The sequence below is a fragment of the Epinephelus fuscoguttatus genome, linkage group LG16 (assembly GCF_011397635.1).
Source record: "Epinephelus fuscoguttatus linkage group LG16, E.fuscoguttatus.final_Chr_v1".
NCBI lineage: Eukaryota > Metazoa > Chordata > Actinopteri > Perciformes > Serranidae > Epinephelus > Epinephelus fuscoguttatus.
In genome coordinates, this window is record NC_064767.1 from 12,560,517 (window position 1) to 12,579,753 (window position 19,237).

General features: G+C 39.5%; 1 protein-coding gene across 1 annotated transcript; it reads left to right on the plus strand.

Annotated features, from left to right (window-relative positions):
* Positions 1–2,795: 2,795 nt before the first annotated feature.
* Positions 2,796–18,987, plus strand: kif11 (kinesin family member 11). Its single transcript, XM_049600937.1, has 27 exons — positions 2,796–2,958; positions 3,181–3,290; positions 5,756–5,885; positions 7,260–7,357; positions 7,467–7,545; positions 7,682–7,867; positions 8,211–8,335; positions 8,455–8,545; positions 9,111–9,256; positions 9,334–9,430; positions 9,572–9,667; positions 9,787–9,875; positions 10,832–10,919; positions 11,893–11,966; positions 12,075–12,189; positions 12,628–12,699; positions 14,602–14,737; positions 15,130–15,302; positions 15,485–15,610; positions 15,795–15,950; positions 16,330–16,469; positions 16,584–16,744; positions 16,833–16,951; positions 17,261–17,483; positions 17,930–18,099; positions 18,472–18,582; positions 18,716–18,987. The coding sequence occupies exons 2-27, from the start codon at positions 3,217–3,219 to the stop codon at positions 18,824–18,826; spliced, it is 3,186 nt and encodes a 1,061-aa protein (XP_049456894.1). The 5' UTR covers positions 2,796–2,958; positions 3,181–3,216; the 3' UTR covers positions 18,827–18,987.
* The last annotated feature ends 250 nt before the right edge of the window (positions 18,988–19,237 follow it).

The window sequence follows — 19,237 nt, forward strand, 5'->3', positions numbered from 1 at the left end:
TGTAGTGCAGTAAAAAGTACAATATGTATCTACCAAAATATTACAGACTCTCAGTTTTTGAATTTAAAGTAGGTCTATACTCCAATAATATCACAACACCCACCCATCAATCAATCTACAACTTTTAGCCACACAGAGCTAAGCTTCATTAGTTAGCTAGGTAGCAACAGCATGCTATGTCCTCCCGCCTGTTTCACTCAGAAATACAACACGATACTGAAGCTACAAACTCTTAAGATGCTGTTTCATTGACTTTTACATATAAGTAGCCTATTTGTATTTACTTTTAGGAAACTGTCAAGTCCTAAAAGTCCTAAAAATATGCAAAAATAAAATACAAATTCACATATGTTTCCGTCCACTCCTGCTGTGTGATTATGAGTTCACTGGTTGATGGAGCTAGTGGTGCTAATGCTCCAGTTGATGCCGTTACACCACTGCAGGAGAAGAAGGTCAAATCTCACAGGATGGAAGTATGACATTTCTGTTTGTTTCATGTACTAATGTGAGGAAGGTTACAGCCTCTTCATCGCTCTGCACACATCTGATGTTCTCAGTGCTTCACTTTCAGCCACACGCTTCATGCAGGTCATCATTTATCCATGAAGTCTGTGTCTGCTTGTTTTTACACCTCAGACAAGGAGAAGCTTTTTTGTGACATTAAACAACAACAAAAAAAAGAACATTTTTTTGTTTTCATTTCATGTTTGTCTTTGAATTCATGCATGCATAAATGTGTGTGTGTGTGTGTGTGTGTGTGTGTGTGTGTGTGTGTGTGTGTGTGTGCATGTGTGTGTTAGAGGGGTTGCCAGAGCAAAAAGGGCAACCCCCTCATCCTCCTCAGGGGGCTGAGTGGGCGGACGGTCCACAGCAGATGGATTGCTGCTCGACATTGGTCACTTCATAAACCTGAAACACATTTATAATATTAACATGATAGTTTTGATTTATTTATTTAAATTGTTTTTTTAGTCATTGAATTGAAATACTGTGTTAAGAAGTGTTTTTATGGAGTGAGAGGAGGTGTTACTGAAATTAATTCATCTGTACATTTCTGTGCCCTTTGTGTGTCTTTGTGTTGTTATATATATGAATATCAAATAGATATTCAGTTTTTATTTAAATAAAAAGCCATACAATATTGTGTGTGTGTGCAAATGAATGTTTAGAGCAGCAACCAAAATGTTTGTTGTTTTTATTTTGTTTAATATTAAAGTAAAAGTTAAACATGTCTGTAATAATTATAATTACATTCATAAACATGATTGTGTGTATGTGAAACTGCTAGATTGAGTTCTCTCACAGTAAACCTGTTTTCTCATGGTGTTTCAGCTGAGTGTTTCTAAAAGCAGAAAACAAGGTTTCTGCTGAAGTCTGAAAAAATGGTTATCTACTATTGCACCATAAATAAAATAGATATTAATAAAAATTAAAACATTTAACAACTTCAGCTCATATGAACCTTCAATGGAATGCCAACAGCACTCTGTCTGCTCCAGTAGTGCCCCGAAATAATATTATTTTGTAGGAATATTTACACTTGTTTAGTATACGCAAGTAGATTTATTCGGCCAACACAGCAGAAACATTGTTAGGCCTCAGCATCCAAGGCTTCAGCCTTGAATGTTTTATGAACAGCACCATATCTGAATATAAAGGCTAAGTACCTTTTTCAAAAATAAGAATAGGCCTTAAAATGAAACAGAATAATTTCAAATAAATAAATATAAGCTTTGGATTTAATAATGTGTCATTCCATTCATGCATTAAAGTAAAAATAATATGCTTTTGTTGACCAAAAAGGTAAGTTTTGGTCCTCTGTTTCACACACTTTAATGTTGCAGCTGGTAAAGGTGGAGCTCTTTTTAAATACTTTATCCACTGCTGGAGAGTTGAATCTATAATAATACATCATAATTCATTAGTTGATTCTATTTTGGGTTATTAATCTGACGCTAAAAAGTAACTACAGCAGACGAATAAATGTTATAAAGTAAAAAATACAATATGTCCCTTTGTAGAGGAGCATAAAGTAGCATAAAATGGGAATACTTATTTACATGTACCTCAAAACTGTCTAAATTTTAATGATAGCTGTTGAAAAGTATTCTCTTTCTACTCTATACTGATTACTAATAACTACTTATATTTAAATAAATGTTTTAAAGGCAAATAAGCTGCCAGAGAGCATAAAAAAGCATCAAAATTGTCAATTTATGTCATGTAGGATCCTCCATGCCCCCCTACAGTGGTCTGGGCTAAACCCCCAGAGTCTGTAAATCCTAGAAACACCCCTGCAACTTAGGGCGATCCTCTGCTACCACGTGGAAGACATGCTGTAATTATTTTTTTTTGCATAATTTATTACAATAAAATGACTAAAATTGTGCTCACTGCACATTAAAGATGTTTTGAACAAATATTAGACCTACATAAAGCAAATTAAGAGTGTTTCTAAAGTATTTCACTGAATAAATATCCTCCTAAAAGTATAATGAATTATTGTTTTGTTTTTTTTTTAAATAAAGACCTATAATGTGTGCATTAGAGTGTTAGGAAAAAAAATCAGAGTACGTGTTAATAAGAATATTTCAGATAAACATCTTTGTTACCTGCAACAACAGTTTTCAGTACAATGTCGCCACCTAGTGGAACTATTCCGGTACTTATACTATACTATCTCCCGTCATGCTCCGCGCCGAAGCCGTCACGTGTGTCCTCCTGACCAATGGCGTTGTTTGTTTGGCCGTTACTGTCCTGTCATTGGTTCAGGAAAATTTAAAAGTACCGTTTGAAATATTTTTCTGTCGGAGGTTTTAGTGCGCCAGAGGCTGGCTGTGGAAAGACAGTGCTGGCGGAGGAGGCAGAAGACGTTAAATATAATTTACAAATAATTTTATTAGCGGAAACAATAAGCGGATAACGAAAAAAAGGAAGAGAACGACACACCGTGATTCGGTAAGTTACGCTGGGCTAACGCCAATTTAGATTTAAGCTAGCGCTAGCGCTACCTAACATGCTAATTCTCACTCTTCTTTAGCTTACAGCTTTTCTCTCATATATTTAAATGCTAACCGACTACCGTCTGTGATATTTGACAGCAGCTGTTAATGGATAATATTGTCTCAGCATTATTGGTGTATTCATGTGCTAATTTAAAGTGTGTAACTGTACTTCCAGACTGATTTTTGCGGAGGACAACGTCTCTCTGCAGCCATGGCTTCACACAACCTGAGCGGATTAAAACGGGAGGAGAAGGGGAGAAACATCCAGGTCGTTGTCAGATGCAGGTACGGACAAAAAACTACTTCAGGTTATGTTTATCTCTTTTGTGGTCAGTGTTGAACATTGTGTCAACAGTAAATAAACTTTAACAGGATCTAAGTCTGTTAAAATGTGCTGTAATGTGGCAGCAGTGGTGGAATTTAACTTACATGTACATTGAGTTACCTACAAGTACGTAGTAATTTAAAACACTTGTACTTGTTATGTGACTTTACACTTCTAACTTGAAGTACAGCTTAAACGGTTAATTGATTTTTTTTCCCAGAAATTTAATTAGCAACTATTTTGATGATGTAAAGCCATGTCATATTTGCAGTTTCACTAATGTGAAGACTCCTTTTGATAATGTGAATAATTGCAGTGTATCAGTAGTAATGCTGAGGTTGTCACTTTGGGGTCTGGGTCATTGTGAAACCATTTCCTACTATTTTCACTATATTTTAAAAACTAAATAATCAAAAAGATTTAAAAAATAATGAGTAGATTAATCCATAATGACGATAACTATGTTGGACATAGTAGTATAACAGTCACAGCAATGTCTATGTTTTTAATGCTTTACGTACATGTTCCTGATCCTATTTACATACTTTTGCTGAAGTAACATTTTCACACGGGCTATTTTATGTTGTGGCATCATTGCAATACTTCCTCAACAACTGGTCACATTTATTTACATGTATATGAGTTTAATTTATTCATTGACTGACTCAAAGTTAGATTTAGGGCTTAATACTCAATACTAGGGTTATAGTTAAGGTGTATATATCTGTATCTATCAATCGATCTATTCGGTTAATTGAAATATTATCAAATGGCCAAGCTGCAACTTTTTAAAAAAGGCTAAATGTGTCATGACATACCATTATAAATGAAACATTGTGGTGCTACAAAGATGCCTTTTTTAAAATTTAAAAGTAATACACACACAGAGAATTATAATGAGGTGCTGATAAGTGTCGCACACTCTGGCTCCGTATGCATTTCTTATATTCTGATGGCGTGTCAGCCTTTGGGCTGTCTTCAAGCTCGACAAACACAATGAGACACAGGTACACTGATCTGTTGTATGGACCACACCTTTTTCCACACTGTCGATGGTGACTAGGTGATCATGCCACAACATTAGTTTGAACAGTTAACAATTTTGAGGCCTTTTATCAAATCAAGACCTTTAATCAAAATGTTGTCGGGTGGTACAGCCAATCACATGCCATCGAAACAAATGACAACAGCCACTACGTATTGTCTACCACATTTCAGTGTAATATATTCTTTAATTTACAATATTCAACGATGTTAAAAAGGCTTATTTGATGATATGCAAAAATTATCATTCTAACTAGCATATCGTTTTGCACTACATCTGACCCCTTATTTTGGGAAGTAGACAAACACCTGTAGACCTGTAGACAATGCTACAACAGCATGTGATACTGTTGTGTACTGTACTTCATTCAAGTCACAGAGTTAAGCCTCTGTTTTTCTGAATGAAAAGTTGCTGACAATCTTTCAAAAACCCAGAATGCTGTTTAACAACCTTTCCTGCTGTTTTGAAGGTGTTTTACAAATCCTTAAAGACTCTTGTGAACATCTGGATCAAAGCATATTCTGTTTGCTGCACCATAAAAGAGATTTAAGTAGTTTCCCGTAGTGCGACTCAGACTGGCTGCTTGTTTTATTAGAACAAGTAAAACACATGACCTGTCAGGTATGGGAAATAACATTACTATAGAGAAATGTAAGTGATATTAAAACCTTTCACCTCGCACAAGCACCATTTCAGCTTCCCATGTTTGTTTCCATATTTCTTATTGTGATATAATTTTAATTAAGATTATTAAAATATTTATAGATTCTGGTAATACCTTCAGAAAAGGTGTATGACTTCAACGATCTTGTGGATTTTTCAGAGACCATCCAGGCTTTATCGTTTATAAAACCAACTGTCAATTGAGTGTGATGATAATACATGATGAGACATAAACTGCGGCTTCATTTTTCCATTCTTAAAGGAAAAGATTAACCTTTAATCCCAGCTGTAAGTCTGAGACTGAGGCATTGACGAAAGACAGCAACTACAGCTCTCTCGTCAGTGATTTTTAGAACACTCAGAGTAACATGGATGAGTGCTGCTGCTGATGTTAAACAGCTATAAAATGGTAAAAGGTTAAGCAGTCAGACAGCAGTAAGTAGTGTTGTGTAAAAGAGCGACACTCCTTTTGCCCTAAAATATCTCAAATCTTCTTTTCAATCCATTTCCAGCATGTTTTAAATGTTTATCAAAAGAGCGTGTTGTAATTAATTCGACTTTATGCATAAAATACATGTTGTTGTTGTTGTTGTTGTTGTTGTTGTAGGATGTGTAGCTGGTTGGTAAATTAATCTGTCAACCAGCCTCCTGACAAATCCCATTTCTAAGTGTGATGTATCAGAGAAGTCACATGTGTCTCTGCTGCGTCGTTTTCAGGCCTTTTAACACGATGGAGCGCAAATCATCCTACGGAGTCATGGAGTGCGATTCAAACAGGAAGGAGGTGACCGTGAAGACGGGAGGGATAAACGACAAGGCGTCACGAAAGACCTACACATTTGACATGGTGAGTGGATGCAGATGTGCATTTTGTCTTTGTGCACTGAAGTATGACACAATGTGGTGTTTTTTCTGTGGGGGATCTTTGTGTAGTCCTAAACATGAGCTGATCGGACATATTTTAATGGACCTGTATGAAAATCTGATCCTGACTTCACTGGACTCTGCTCTGTTTTGTCCACTTAAGCCTGAAATAAAACTGAAAAATGAAACTTGTCTGTTGTGCAAGAAGCTTCACGCTGTACAACTGCAAGTGTGTTTGTAGTTCCAAAACTCCAACAGAGTGATACGTCTTTTCTCTCATGGATCACGTCACATCAGTTTCAGGAGTCACATTCTCTCTGTTAATCTTTCTTTTGTATCATATCAACAATTTAAGCTAATTAGCCTTGTACAATAAGGATCATCAAGTGCAACATCAAAGAAATAATCATGAGCATTCTGTATTGACCATGTGCTCCTTACACTTACCCATATTTCAGATCTGATACTGTACACACACCCTAATGCAACCCACCTAAACTGATTTTGGCATTGTATATATTGTGTAGATTTTGCACCTTATTGTTATCTTAGACTTTATATTTGCATTCTTACTTTGTATTGTAAGTGCTGCAGCGCAGTTTCCCTCAGGACAAATAAAGTTTTATCTTAATATTTTTAAACTGGGACCTTCAGTATTAAATCAAGCTGTTAAATGTAAGTTATGTCAGTAGTAGGTACACCTGTTATTTCAGTGTGTCAGATGCATGTTTAAAAGAATACTTCACCCGCAAAATGACCATTTGTGTTCCAGCTACTCTGCGCATGTCACGTAAATTCTCGAAGAATTTAATGTTTTTCTTACATGCCTCCAAAGTGAATGGAGAATCCAAAAGGGCCAACATTCTTCCTGAATTGAATGCTACTTGTCCATGCATGAGACTGTTTGTACCAACATGTTTTTATATCGTAATTTTATGTGAATATTTTCGTGGTGGGAAAGCACTGAGCATATGACTCTATAAACGAGACTGCACACGTTGTGTGAGAGTTTCTAAATGGATGTTTTGATTTAGTTTTGCTGTTGTTAAACGTGGCCCCCATTTATTTCAATACATGAAGAATATTTGCCTTTTATGGATTCTGCGTTCACTGCGGAGGCATGTGAGGGGGGGAAAAAAGTTTTCCTCATATATTCAACATGACAAGCACAGAGCCATAGATATACAAATGGTCATTTAGCAGGTGTCTTATACCTTAAATCAACATTTAGGTAAATATGAAAACTTTATCAGAACGTCCACAGTTGATAGCATGGAATAGGAAGGTGTACCTCATTGCAGAAGTCCACTGTAGGTTAATTCTCTCTGTTGCATTTTTTTTAAATGTTTTTCTATAGGTGTTTGGTCCAGCTGCCAAACAGATTGATGTGTACAGAAGTGTTGTTTGCCCCATTTTGGATGAAGTCATCATGGGATACAACTGCACTGTTTTTGCGTGAGTCTTCACTTCTGTTCTGCACTGTACTGTAGTTATTCATTGATATGCTTATTTTTTCCCATTAACATTAAATAATAACTTGTCGCCTCTCTGCTGTGTTGTTCAGCTACGGTCAGACTGGAACAGGAAAGACGTTCACCATGGAGGGAGAGAGGAGTCCAGACGAGGAGTTCACCTGGGAGGAGGTGAGGAAAGAGCCATAAATTACTTGTATCTCTTCTGCCTCCTTTTTTTTTTTTCTTGAACTGCATAATCAGATCAGACAGTTACAGAGCTGTATGTGGCTGAAAATAAGCTGATTAACTGTTTGGATTTTTTTAGGACCCTCTGGCTGGCATCATCCCCAGGACGCTGCACCAGATCTTTGAGAAGCTTTCCGAGAACGGCACCGAGTTCTCCGTCAAAGTCTCCCTGCTGGAGATCTACAACGAGGAGCTGTTCGACCTGCTCAGCCCCAGCGAGGACGTCAACGAGCGTCTGCAGCTCTTTGACGACCCGCGTAACAAGGTAACCTGTGTCAAATATCTGCTGTTATGATTCCAGGATTTGTCTTTGGAAAGTATCCTCCACTCCGCTGTATTACTTCTGTCTTCTTTAAAGGAACTGGGAAATGCATATTTTGCTTTTCTGAAATTGTCTTATTTTGCTTTTCCTCAGAAAAAAGCAATAGAAATATATTTCCTAAATTTCACAGTACCCAGTGAGGTGTTTCTGAAAGCTGTGAGGGACAGAACTTGATCAAGCTCAATACATGTCTCTTAAAATGTAGATTATGTGCGAATATTGTTGCATTGTGTTGACATTTTTCTGTCTTTGATCTCTGTTCTGACGGCTGTGTTGTGTGCTGCAGCGCGGTGTGGTGGTGAAGGGTCTGGAGGAGGTGACGGTTCACAACAAAGATGAGGTTTATCAGATTTTGGAGAGAGGATCAGCCAAGAGGAGGACGGCCTCCACGCTCATGAACGCCTACTCCAGGTACTCACTGAGGAGACTAAACTGTACTGCACTCTTCTGGATGATTTCTGTACCAGATACGAACAATATCTGCTACTTTGGATGATTGTTTACTGTTTCCCTCTCGTATCTCTGTGTAGTCGCTCCCACTCTGTGTTCTCGGTCACCATCCACATGAAGGAGATTACCCTGGATGGAGAGGAGCTGGTGAAGATCGGTAAACTCAATCTGGTAATGATCCTTTATGATAAATATGAGCAGTTTAATGTAATAATGTGATACTTGCTTATAGATCAATACACCAATCTTTAAAGAAAATCTTTAAGTAATCCTTCTCTAACAGTGATTATTAGGTTAAAATAAGGTCATTATAAGTTATCAGTTATGTATATTGTTATATTTAAAGTGGAAATAGATGAGTGTTCTGCTTTAACTTGTCATTATGAAATGACTGATCGCTGTAAAATATTGACACCACTGGTGTTTAGATTGCTTTAGATTGGTTCCCTGTCACCAGACACGACCTCCCGGGGAAAATCACGGCACAATTTATAGCGCAAACAAAGTGCATCAACCAATATGTAACCAAAACAAAAAGAGGATAGCACTTTGGTTATTCCTGCTAGCTGTCACTTCCAATACTGGGGGTAACTGCAAAGAACTTATGACGATACTCACTGGTAACTGGAGACGTTGGCTACTGACAAACAATTGAATTCTGAACAGTCTGGAGTCAATTAACAGATTTTTGATTCAGGCAAGAAAAGAAGCTGTAAACATGCCTCCTCTCCCCCAGGTGGATCTCGCCGGTAGTGAGAACATCGGGCGTTCGGGTGCGGTGGACAAGCGAGCTCGCGAGGCGGGGAACATCAACCAGTCTCTGCTGACGCTGGGCCGAGTGATCACCGCTCTGGTGGACAAAAGGCCTCACATCCCATACAGGTAGAGTCAGCGTTCATTTGTGAATCAAATCAAAGTCAAATTACTAGTTAGATAAATAATGTGTACTTTTCCCACAGAGAGTCCAAGCTGACCAGAATCCTGCAGGACTCTCTGGGAGGACGAACCAAAACCTCCATCATCGCCACCGTGTCGCCTTCCTCCAGCAACCTGGAAGTACGTCCAGTTGTCTCTGTGGAAACATGTGTCTCCATGTGCTAATGTTCCTTCCAGAGATAACATTTCTGTTGTTTATACGCACTTGACTCTGATTCAGTGCATGCTGCTGATGATGTAATATTCATTCTGTCCGTGCAGGAGACTCTGAGCACGCTGGAGTACGCCAGCAGAGCCAAGAACATCATGAACAAACCTGAGGTCAACCAGAAACTCACCAAGAGGACACTCATCAAGGTAGATGGGTCTAAAGGCCGAATATCTGCTGCATGTTGGGAATGGTGTTTGATTCAAACGGTGAAGTCAAACAACACATTTCAGCATCTTTAATGAAAATATTGTTTGTTTCTATGCAGGAATACACAGAGGAGATCGAGCGTCTGAAGCGTGACCTGGCCGCCACTCGAGACAAAAACGGAGTTTACCTGTCTGCAGAGAACTACGAGTAGGTCACATGAAAGCACCAGGAACACAGTTTTATTTGTTTTACTGGAAGTTATTCTTTATCCACATAACACCTGGTACATCACAAAAACCTGTGGAGCTGAACATTTTGAAGTTACGGCCAGAGAATTTGTCGTTTTTTAATTGCTTGTGACAATTAATCAATTATTCTAAATTGCTGTTTATTTTCTGAGGTTTAGATGCCTTATTTAAGAGTGTTAAAATTTAACTTCCTGTTAAGTAGCTCCAGTCTGTAGAGCTGCAACAATTAATTCATTAGTTATAAATAAATAATCAACTAATTTGATAATTGAAAAGAAAAGAAGTCAAAAGCTTCTTGAATATAATTTTTTTTCTGGTTTCTTTCCTTTCCTATGACAGTAAACTGAGTATCTTTGGGTTGTGGAAACATCAAGTGATTTTAGGAGGCCATCTTGAGCTTTGGGAAACAGATTTTTCTGACATTTTATCGACCTAACAAATCATCAGTTAATAGAGAAAATAAACAACGGATTAATCAACAATGAAAATTATCACTAGTTGCAGCCCTGTTATTGCTCATGATTCATGAATGCATCCATTGAGCAAACCCGTTAATCGTTCAAGAAATAATAACAATACCCCCAAAAAAGTCCAACTTTATCTGAATGTGCCATTCAAAAATCATTGTAGAGAAGATATCAGGTTATTTATTGCCACTTGGGTTTTTTAATGTGCTTTGCTTTTTATTTTTTATAATAAACTCAGGTGGTTATTGTGTGTTTGAAATTATTTTTCCATACACTTGTTTTTATTTAAGAAAGGAAGGCTTTTATTTGAAGAAACAGTGTTTTTAATAAGATGTACATTCACATTTAGAGATGTTGGAGGCAGTTTGCTGTACGTTGTGTCGTCTGTTCTGCTGTTTCAGGTATGAACTAACAGTTCTGTGTTTGTGTGTGTGTGTGTGTGTTTCAGGCAGATGATGACTCAGATCAGCGCTCATGAGGAGCACTCAGTTGAGTACACCGAAAGGATCGCTGTCATGGAGGAGGAACTGAGGAAGGTACGTGAGCTTCAGGTTACTCAACATGGCGTCAAGCTATGACTTGAAAAACAGCTTGCACCACTTAAGTTATTTACCATTTAGAATTAAAATATTTACTAAAATTTACACCAGAGCTGCAACAATTTATTTTCTGTCAATCAATTAATCAACTAAACAGCAACTACTTTGATAATCGATTAACTGCCATTTATAAAGCAAAAATTCTAATCACTGTCAAGTTCCAGCTTCTCAAATGGGATGGTTTGCTGTTTTTCTTTGTCATATATGACAGTAAAACTGACTTTCTTAAGGTCAGTCAGACAAAACAAGCAAACTGAAGACATTATTGTTGCCTCTGACAAATTGTGAATACAATTTTTTAAACATTAAACGGGTATGAAGTCAGTTCTTATTAACTGTTGTCATCTGGGAACATGTCGAAAGCTGAGAGACAGGGATTTTCCCACAGCTTAATAAACTTGTGACAACACTAGTGTTACTGATTTCACCTCTGTAATGTGACCAGGGTCCCTATTGGCGTTGGGTTTTAATCCAAAATATTACCAAATAATGGCTTTTGCTTTTTGCTTTGACACCAAATCCTTCGTCATCATCTTGAAACGTTTTATTAACGGGTAGCCCCTTGACATGAACCATGTCATTTTTGAGGGGGGGGGGGTCCGACACAAAACGTACAACACACCTCATTACAGTGGACACAATCACAACATACAACATAGATACATGGCTCTCATTTACCGACCCACCCTCACATCATTCCCATGAGCCCACAATACCTGCACATAATCAAAGGGATGTAAATGCCACAGGACACCTGGAGGACCAATATGATGATGATAATAACAATAAAAAGCTCATCTTGTTGATCAGCTGTTTTAACTCTTGTCACGTGATGTGAAACCTGACTCCAGCTGCTGTGCTGTCTCCTTTATATCAGTAAATGTCACTCACACTTTGTTTCTCTCTGCAGGTGACAGAGCTGTTTTCTGACAGTAAAACCAAGCTGGAGCAGTGTACTGTAGACCTCGATGAGAAGCAGCAGAGGTGAGGGATTGTTCTTATAAATCCTTTAACATTTGAAATGAGACCGCAGGAGTTTAAACCAGAGTCAAGCTCTACATTTGAAGGATGTTTTTTGTCTGTGTGTGTCAGGCTGGAGGAGACGAGCAAAGACCTGCAGCAGACCAAAGACAAGCTGAGTCAGGAGGAGTTCATCTGCTCAGAGCTCACCTCAGCTCAGGAATCCCTCTACGACACAGCGGGACAGGTACGGACGAGCCTCACTGACGCTGACACATGATGCTTCAATGTACATGACGCTCAATTTGAAGTGTGTTTATCTGCTGAGGTTTCATTAACTATATTTAGGTGTTGGCTTGTTTGAATTTGCTTTTCTGTCCTTCTCTTTTTCTGTTCCTTTTTTTTTGCCCATGTATTTTCCATACTGATAATAATGTCACTGTTTCTTGTATCATACTCAGTGCAACTTCCTGTCTTTTAGCTGCTTTGGACCAAACTTCCTTTTCTCCGAAAAGTTTAAGAGTAACCTCTTTTGCACTCAGCTTTTAAAATTGACAGACATTTACAAGTGCCATGGATTTGAATACATGCTTAAGTTTCAAAATGAGTTACTTAGTTTGTATTTGGTGAGAATTTTGAATGTTAAATAATATTTGTGTTTTCATTTTTGTGTTTTCTCTCTCAGCTGCTGAGTACAGTGAATGCCAGCACCAGTGACGTGTCGGGCCTGCATGACAAGCTGGACAGGAAGAAAAAGGTCACATTTTTCAATCGGTATATCCCTAAACTTAGCGACGTCATTGTCCCAGATCAGCTGAGGACATGACACGAGGAGAGAATTCCCCATATTGCCTAATCTAAATGAAACCCTTAAACAAGAAGAAAGAAGAAATGCATTGCCTCAGAGCTGGAAAACTGCTTTCTGAGCACATGAAAAGTTTTTAGGTTTTGCAGATTTGTGGTTTTCGCAGGACTCCTTGACATCAAAAAGATTTAGAGACCCACAAGTTGCACCAAACAGATGAGAGTTAAATCAGAGTCTGTATTCTCAGAAGGCCCAAGGGAATGATAAACTGATGAAATGTAATGTGTTTTGTTAATAATTGCTTGCACGACAGCTCTCAGAGGAATTTGACAGTAAAAGTAAACATGAGTGAGACAAAGAATGACTTTATTTTGAGCAAAACAAAACAAAACATCAACATGCTTGAAAAGGAGTAGTACACTATATATCATCCCACCCCTTCTCAGTATTCATGTCTCACTTAAAAAGGAAATGATCAGGGCGTCGGTAGCGTGGTGGATAGTGCCGATGCCCCGTGTATAGAGGCAATGCCTCGCTGCAGCGGTCGCAAGTTCGACTCCGGCTTGCAACCCTTTGCTGCATGTCAACCCCCACTCTCTCTTGCCCTATTTCACTCTGTCCTGTTCATTAAAGGCACCCCCCCCCCAAAAAAAACCCCAAAAAAGATCAACAGCTATCCCAAACTTATTTACAACCATTATTAAAGAAGAATAAACAGTCTCAGATATGAAATATACAAACCCCATCTCAATCAAGCCCAGATAAATAAATAAACTAGCCCATCAGCGTAACCCCTCTTCATCTGCATACCTACTAAATATACTGTCTGTACATCTTTTTAAAGAGCTCTGTAGTTGTGCTTCCCTTCAACTCATCTAACCCAGTCCATATATCCACCCCATACACTGAAATACACAGACTTGTCAAGGTTGTACGAACACAATGTTATCCCCCCCCCCTGTCACAAAACATTTTCTGAATATTGCCCAGAATTAGACTATCTCTTGCTTTGTACATTGATTTGTATGGTTTTGAATTTAACCAAGTCCTCGAATTTCAGTGCACATGACTTTTAAAAACAGTGTGTTCGTGTGTTCCCTATGTCCAAACATTATGTACTGTCCTAATGGTGCTTTTTTTTTCTTTTTTTTCTTTTTTTTTTTTTTTTTTTTGTAATATGTGTAATGTATGTGAATTACTTTTATAGGTGTTACCAGACCTCCACACAGTAATTAAGATGCAGTAAAACGAGTGAGCAGTAGATGATTTATAGTGATTTATGGCCCAGTGTGACTGCACTGCTCCTCACCAGCTTTGATTGGATGTGACTTATTAGAGATCTCCAGCTGATTTTGTGATCCAGTGTCACTCTAAGGAATATATTTTCAGGCACTTTTTCTACATCAATATTAATTGTCTTAATTTGCACTTGCTTATCGATTTTTCGACTTCCAAATAACATGATTCTCAAAAGCAGCTGTAAAGCCTCTCCAGAGCTTAAAATATGTAATGATAGAATTATATTTTAATTATTGATTAATCTGTTTAGTATTTGTAGGATTAATTGAGTAATCTCATATGATAAAAAATTACAGAAAATTATGAAAAAGCCTGTCACTTCAAATGTTGTGTTTTGTCCGACCTACAATCCAAAACTCAAAGATAGTCAGGTTAAAAGAATAAAGTTTCCTCTCGCTAATGAAAAGTTGTATTCATGAGCAATTAAAGCACCTTTGCCTAAAAAAGTGAATGAAGTACACAAATACGACCTTTAAGTGGCCGTAAAGATCAGCAACTCCATCTGTGCACCGGTAACTTTACAGGACTAACAAAACACTTGATCTGAATCCGCAGGTGGAGCAGCACAACAGTCAGATCCAGCAGAGTTTTTCTCAGCGGATGGAGGGAGCGTTCAGCAACATGCAGCGCTGCGTTCAGCAGCAAGGAGCCAAACACCACAACATGCTGAGCGGCTACTCGCAGGCCATCGGTGAGAACACAGAGCTGCAGGGATCCAACCTGTAGGAAAGAGATAAACGTGTGAAGTATAGAATAATCAGAGGGTCACTAAAATCGACTCTGAGGAGCAGGAATGTGCTGAAGGAGGAAAGGTCAGGGGTCACCAAAATCATTAGCATTCAATTCTTGCCATCCATTGGACATCCACAGAAATTTTATTGAAACTTGGTTCAGAAATATTGTTCCTGCCCTCAGAAATTAAGAAGGTTTAGGACCAGAGATACTGCTGGAAGGACAGGTATGAAGTGTAACCTACAAATATTTAGGAAAAAGTTTATCTCAGAAAATGAAAAAGCAAATTTAGTTTCAATTTTATTTACAGATTAATAAAGGTTACTAATGTCTCTGTGCTTTCCTGTCCAGACGGTGTGCTGGTGATGAATGAGGCGGCACTGAAGGGAGCTCTGACCACCGTCGAGTCCGTCGTGGGAGGAGTCGGGCAGCTGGTGGCCGAGGGCGTCGCTCGCTGTCAGGACAGAGTGAAGCAACAGGAGGCGCTGTGTCAGCAGGACAAGGAGAGTCTGCTGCAGCTGCTGGTGAGGACAGAGACAATCTCCACAGTTTAACTGACAAGACGAGGGTTTCTCAAGGCGAATGTATTTGGTTTGAAACTGTTGTTGTGACTTTTTTTTTTTTTTTTTTTCTAATCAGGCCATTATTATCCCAAAATCAAAGTTCAGATTTCCTCAGATTTTGTTAAATGTTTTTGTGTTTGTAGGAAGAGCATCGACAGGACATGGAGGAGGTGCTGGTGGTTCGGACTCTGATGGGTTTGTCAGCTGTGAAGGAGCTCAACGACACTCTGAGAGCCACCGTGGAGACGCAGCGAGCTCTGGCTGACAAGGTGAGTCCATGTCTCTGAAAGGAAAGGAAAGAATCACCTAAAATGATTTTCAGTAGTTAATTGTCTTCATTTGTGTTATGAAATAAGTGATTTATAAACACGTTACTTAACACCTGTTGTCACAGTGTCTTACATGAACTTGTGCTGAAGGCACCTTATCATTGTCACTGTCTCCTGCTCTCAGGTGGAGGCGATGAAGGAGGTGGGCGTGTTCTTCGGCAGCTTGGTTCGGGAGCTGGCCGGGCTGCGGGAAGAAGCCGTGCAGGGTCTGAGCTCACTGCAGGCTGAACATGACAAGCTGGAGGACGAGATCAGACAGGCGCAGGACAGACACCAGACGGTAAGAAGTGAGCTGTGAAACAAGACGCAGACTGATTGTTTCAGCAGCTTCTGTCCAGCTTCCGTTTGAATGAGACAAGAGAGATTAAAGTTCTTTTGTCAAAGACGACAATTCTACTTGACACCATCCTGTGCACCTCGTTAATCGTCTATGCACATTGCGTTTTTGCAGCAGAGCCCTAAACATCTCAAGTCATACCTGATCAGATTTTATTGATAAGGCTCCATTTTTCATCTCTGTGATGCATATTGTCACATTTCCATGTCTATAGAAATTGTCACCCACCTACTTTATAGAAGGCGAGTTAGTTACGTTGGTCACAGATATTTCTGTGAATGTAAAATGAAACTAACGTCATCACTGTGCTTCCTGCTGTCAGGGTATGAAGCAGACCATCCAGTGCCTGCAGGACCAGCTCAACTTGCTCGCCATGGAGGCCATGAGGGACTACACCGACCTGCGCTCAGCCTCCAAAGCTCTGCAGAAACCTCTACAGCTCCTCCAGGAGAACATCACCAGGTGAGTGTCAGACACATGGACAAGCTACAAACACAAATCCTTGTCAAAGTCAGATTTAGGGTAAATTTTCAGCCACTGAAATTGTCTTACATCATTTTGTGTGCCTGTGTGCAGCGGGTGCAGCACAGTAGAGCGTCAGGCCTCGGCTCAGGCAGACCTCCTCTCCTCCACCTCCTCCTCCCTCGCCTCCTCTCTGCGTCTGACCACCAACGAGAGCCAGCAGGCCCTGGAGGAGATGACGGGCTGCTGCTCTCACCTCCACAGCTCTGTGTCTGGTACACAACACATCTTTTAACCCTTAAACCTTCATCTAAAGTACAGTCAGTGTGCATTGTTGCTGATGCTGTTGATTGGTGGCTGCAGGTCTGGTCGAACGTGACGTCCAGTGGAGCTCCAGAGTCAGGGAGCATGCAGAGAGTAAAGCCCAGGAACACCTCTCCCTGACGGGGAAGATTTCCACTGAAGCGCAGACTCTCCATCAGGTAAATATGGCCTCTGACCTCTGCATGTTTTAACTTTTATTTCTTAACTAGATTTTTCTGTGGAGTTTTTCTTTAAGTGAACACATTCATGTCTTATTCACTGATGATTTTATCTGTTAAACTCCAGTGTATGTGTCTTAATTTTCTTTTTATGTATGTAGAATGTTTTATGGGTGAAAGTCAACTCCAGATTTCCTATAATGTGGGTCAGTAAGTTTGAGGTTTCACTGTATCGCAACAGACGCTTCACCCTGGGAGATGAAAGTTGTTGTAGCATGCCTGTACTCTAAACCCTTATTTTTTCTCCAGAGCGTGGAAATGCGCTGCAGTGAACAGCTGAGAACAGCCGAGGAGGAGCTGTCTGGTCGGAAGGAGGAGGTGAAGCGGGCTCTGGTGGCTGTGCAGAACCAGACCTCCCAAGACCGGACTGTCCTGGACCAACAGCAGGCCGAGCTGCAGGAGTACGTGGAGACGAGCCAACAGGTGGTCCAGGGCTTCCTGCAGGAGGAACTGCAGCAGGACGTTCCCACGGGTAAATTAAATTCTCGCTGTGTTAAAAATGTAATATTCTGCTGTAGTTTTTTGTGTATGAGAGAACATATTGAGTCTTGTGTTTTCGAGTCCTTGAGCTGGTCCACATGTTTCCCACGGTCATGGAAAAACTGGAAAAGTCATAAAAATAAAGTGATGGAATTATGTTGTGCGTAATGTTATTGTTACAGTAATCTTTGATGTATTATCTTCCAGGTAATGTAACATAACGTAACATAATTTTCTCCTCACGTTCTGTCTCCCGTTGTGTATGCCAGCTAGCTGAAATAATGTTTGAACCGAGTTTGAGTCTGATATGCTTTTAAAAAAAAAAAATAGAAAAATCATTATGGGTCCTTGAAAAGTCCTGAAAAGTTTTAAATGTCCATGAAAATGTGAGTTAACCCAGAGTCCAGGTCACTAACGCAGTTCTGCTGTTGCCTTCAGGTGCGACCCCCCAGCGTCGGGAGTTTGTCTATCCCAGGCGGCTGGAGAAGTCGCGAAGCCGCGGTGAGCTGCTGGAGATCCTGAGGAGGCAGCAGGAGGAGCTGCAGGCCGCTATGGAGGAAGAAGAGGAGGAGCAGGAGGAGGAAGACAAACACAGCCAGGTTGATCACGTACGTTAACTCTTGTTTTTTTTCCTTTAGTTTCTCCTGCTGATTGTTGTTGAGCCTCCACATTGTTGGTTGTAGGATGGTTCAGGTTCACATAAGCTTATTTAATACCTGATAGATTTATATGTTTTATTGAGTCCAGTTTAAATGCATTCATTATATTGACTAACTTAATTGTCTGGCATGCTTCTCTGGACATTTTTGGTTCATACACTTCAACAATGGTGGTTCATTCCCTGTTTTTCAGGTCATTCACATTTATTTATGTATTTTATTTATTTTGCTAAGCTGAACTTGCAAAAATGCTACCTGCTGGCTGGACTAGTGTTATTTTTGCTCAGTTTTCACCACCACGTTGCTCTTTGTTGTGTTTAGGACTCTCTGGAGGACGAGCTGAGTACTTGTAATGAAAGCGTGGCCACGGAGGCGTCCTTCAACGACGAGAACCTCGTCTTCAACGAGAGCAAACGCGTTCCCTTCTTCAAGGTGGGCGGCAAAAACAACACACTTTTTATTTTAGTTAAAGGTTGAAAAATGTCTCCAAAGGAATGCACATGTGACTTTCAGCACATTTTATCATACATTGATAACAATGATTTTATAATTTTACATTTTCCAGCAAAAGAAGGGCAGCAAGAAGGAGGCGAAGACCCTCTCCAGGCCGAAAGCAACAGAAAATGAAGCCTCAACACCTCAGAAATCCAGACTGCCACTCCGCTGTCAGAACTAAAACAGTTTTTAATATATTCTTCTGTAACAATGTTATTACTGTCCAACTCTTGTATTTTAAGTCTTTCTTGTCTTCTGAATGTGGATGTTGTGTCACGAGGTATCACTTGTTTTTAGTACCAGAATGGTCTCGACGTTTTCAAGTTGCTTGTAAAATTAAAGAGATTTATCTACTTGTTTTATATGTTGGTGAATTATTGACTCCAGTAGATACAATTCAGTTGTTTATTCTGAGAGGTGAACAGGATTTCTCACGTTGGTCCAAAATGAGAAACTTAGATTTGGTGAAAATGTTTTGACAGAAGAAACAGGATCTGTCACAATACCTGCACGTGTACTATTCACAAGTGGTCTAGTTACGTATTTCCGGTAATTTAAGCTCCTCAGACTGTGTGCAGGACTTTCAGAACTC

Coding starts and splice junctions, on each gene's coding strand:
- kif11 (XM_049600937.1), top strand. CDS start 3,217: ATGGCTTCACACAACCTGAGCGGATTAAAACGGGAGGAGAAGGGGAGA. Junction 3,291..5,755: donor CAGGTCGTTGTCAGATGCAG/GTACGGACAAAA, acceptor CGTCGTTTTCAG/GCCTTTTAACACGATGGAGC. Junction 9,431..9,571: donor CTTCCTCCAGCAACCTGGAA/GTACGTCCAGTT, acceptor CTGTCCGTGCAG/GAGACTCTGAGCACGCTGGA.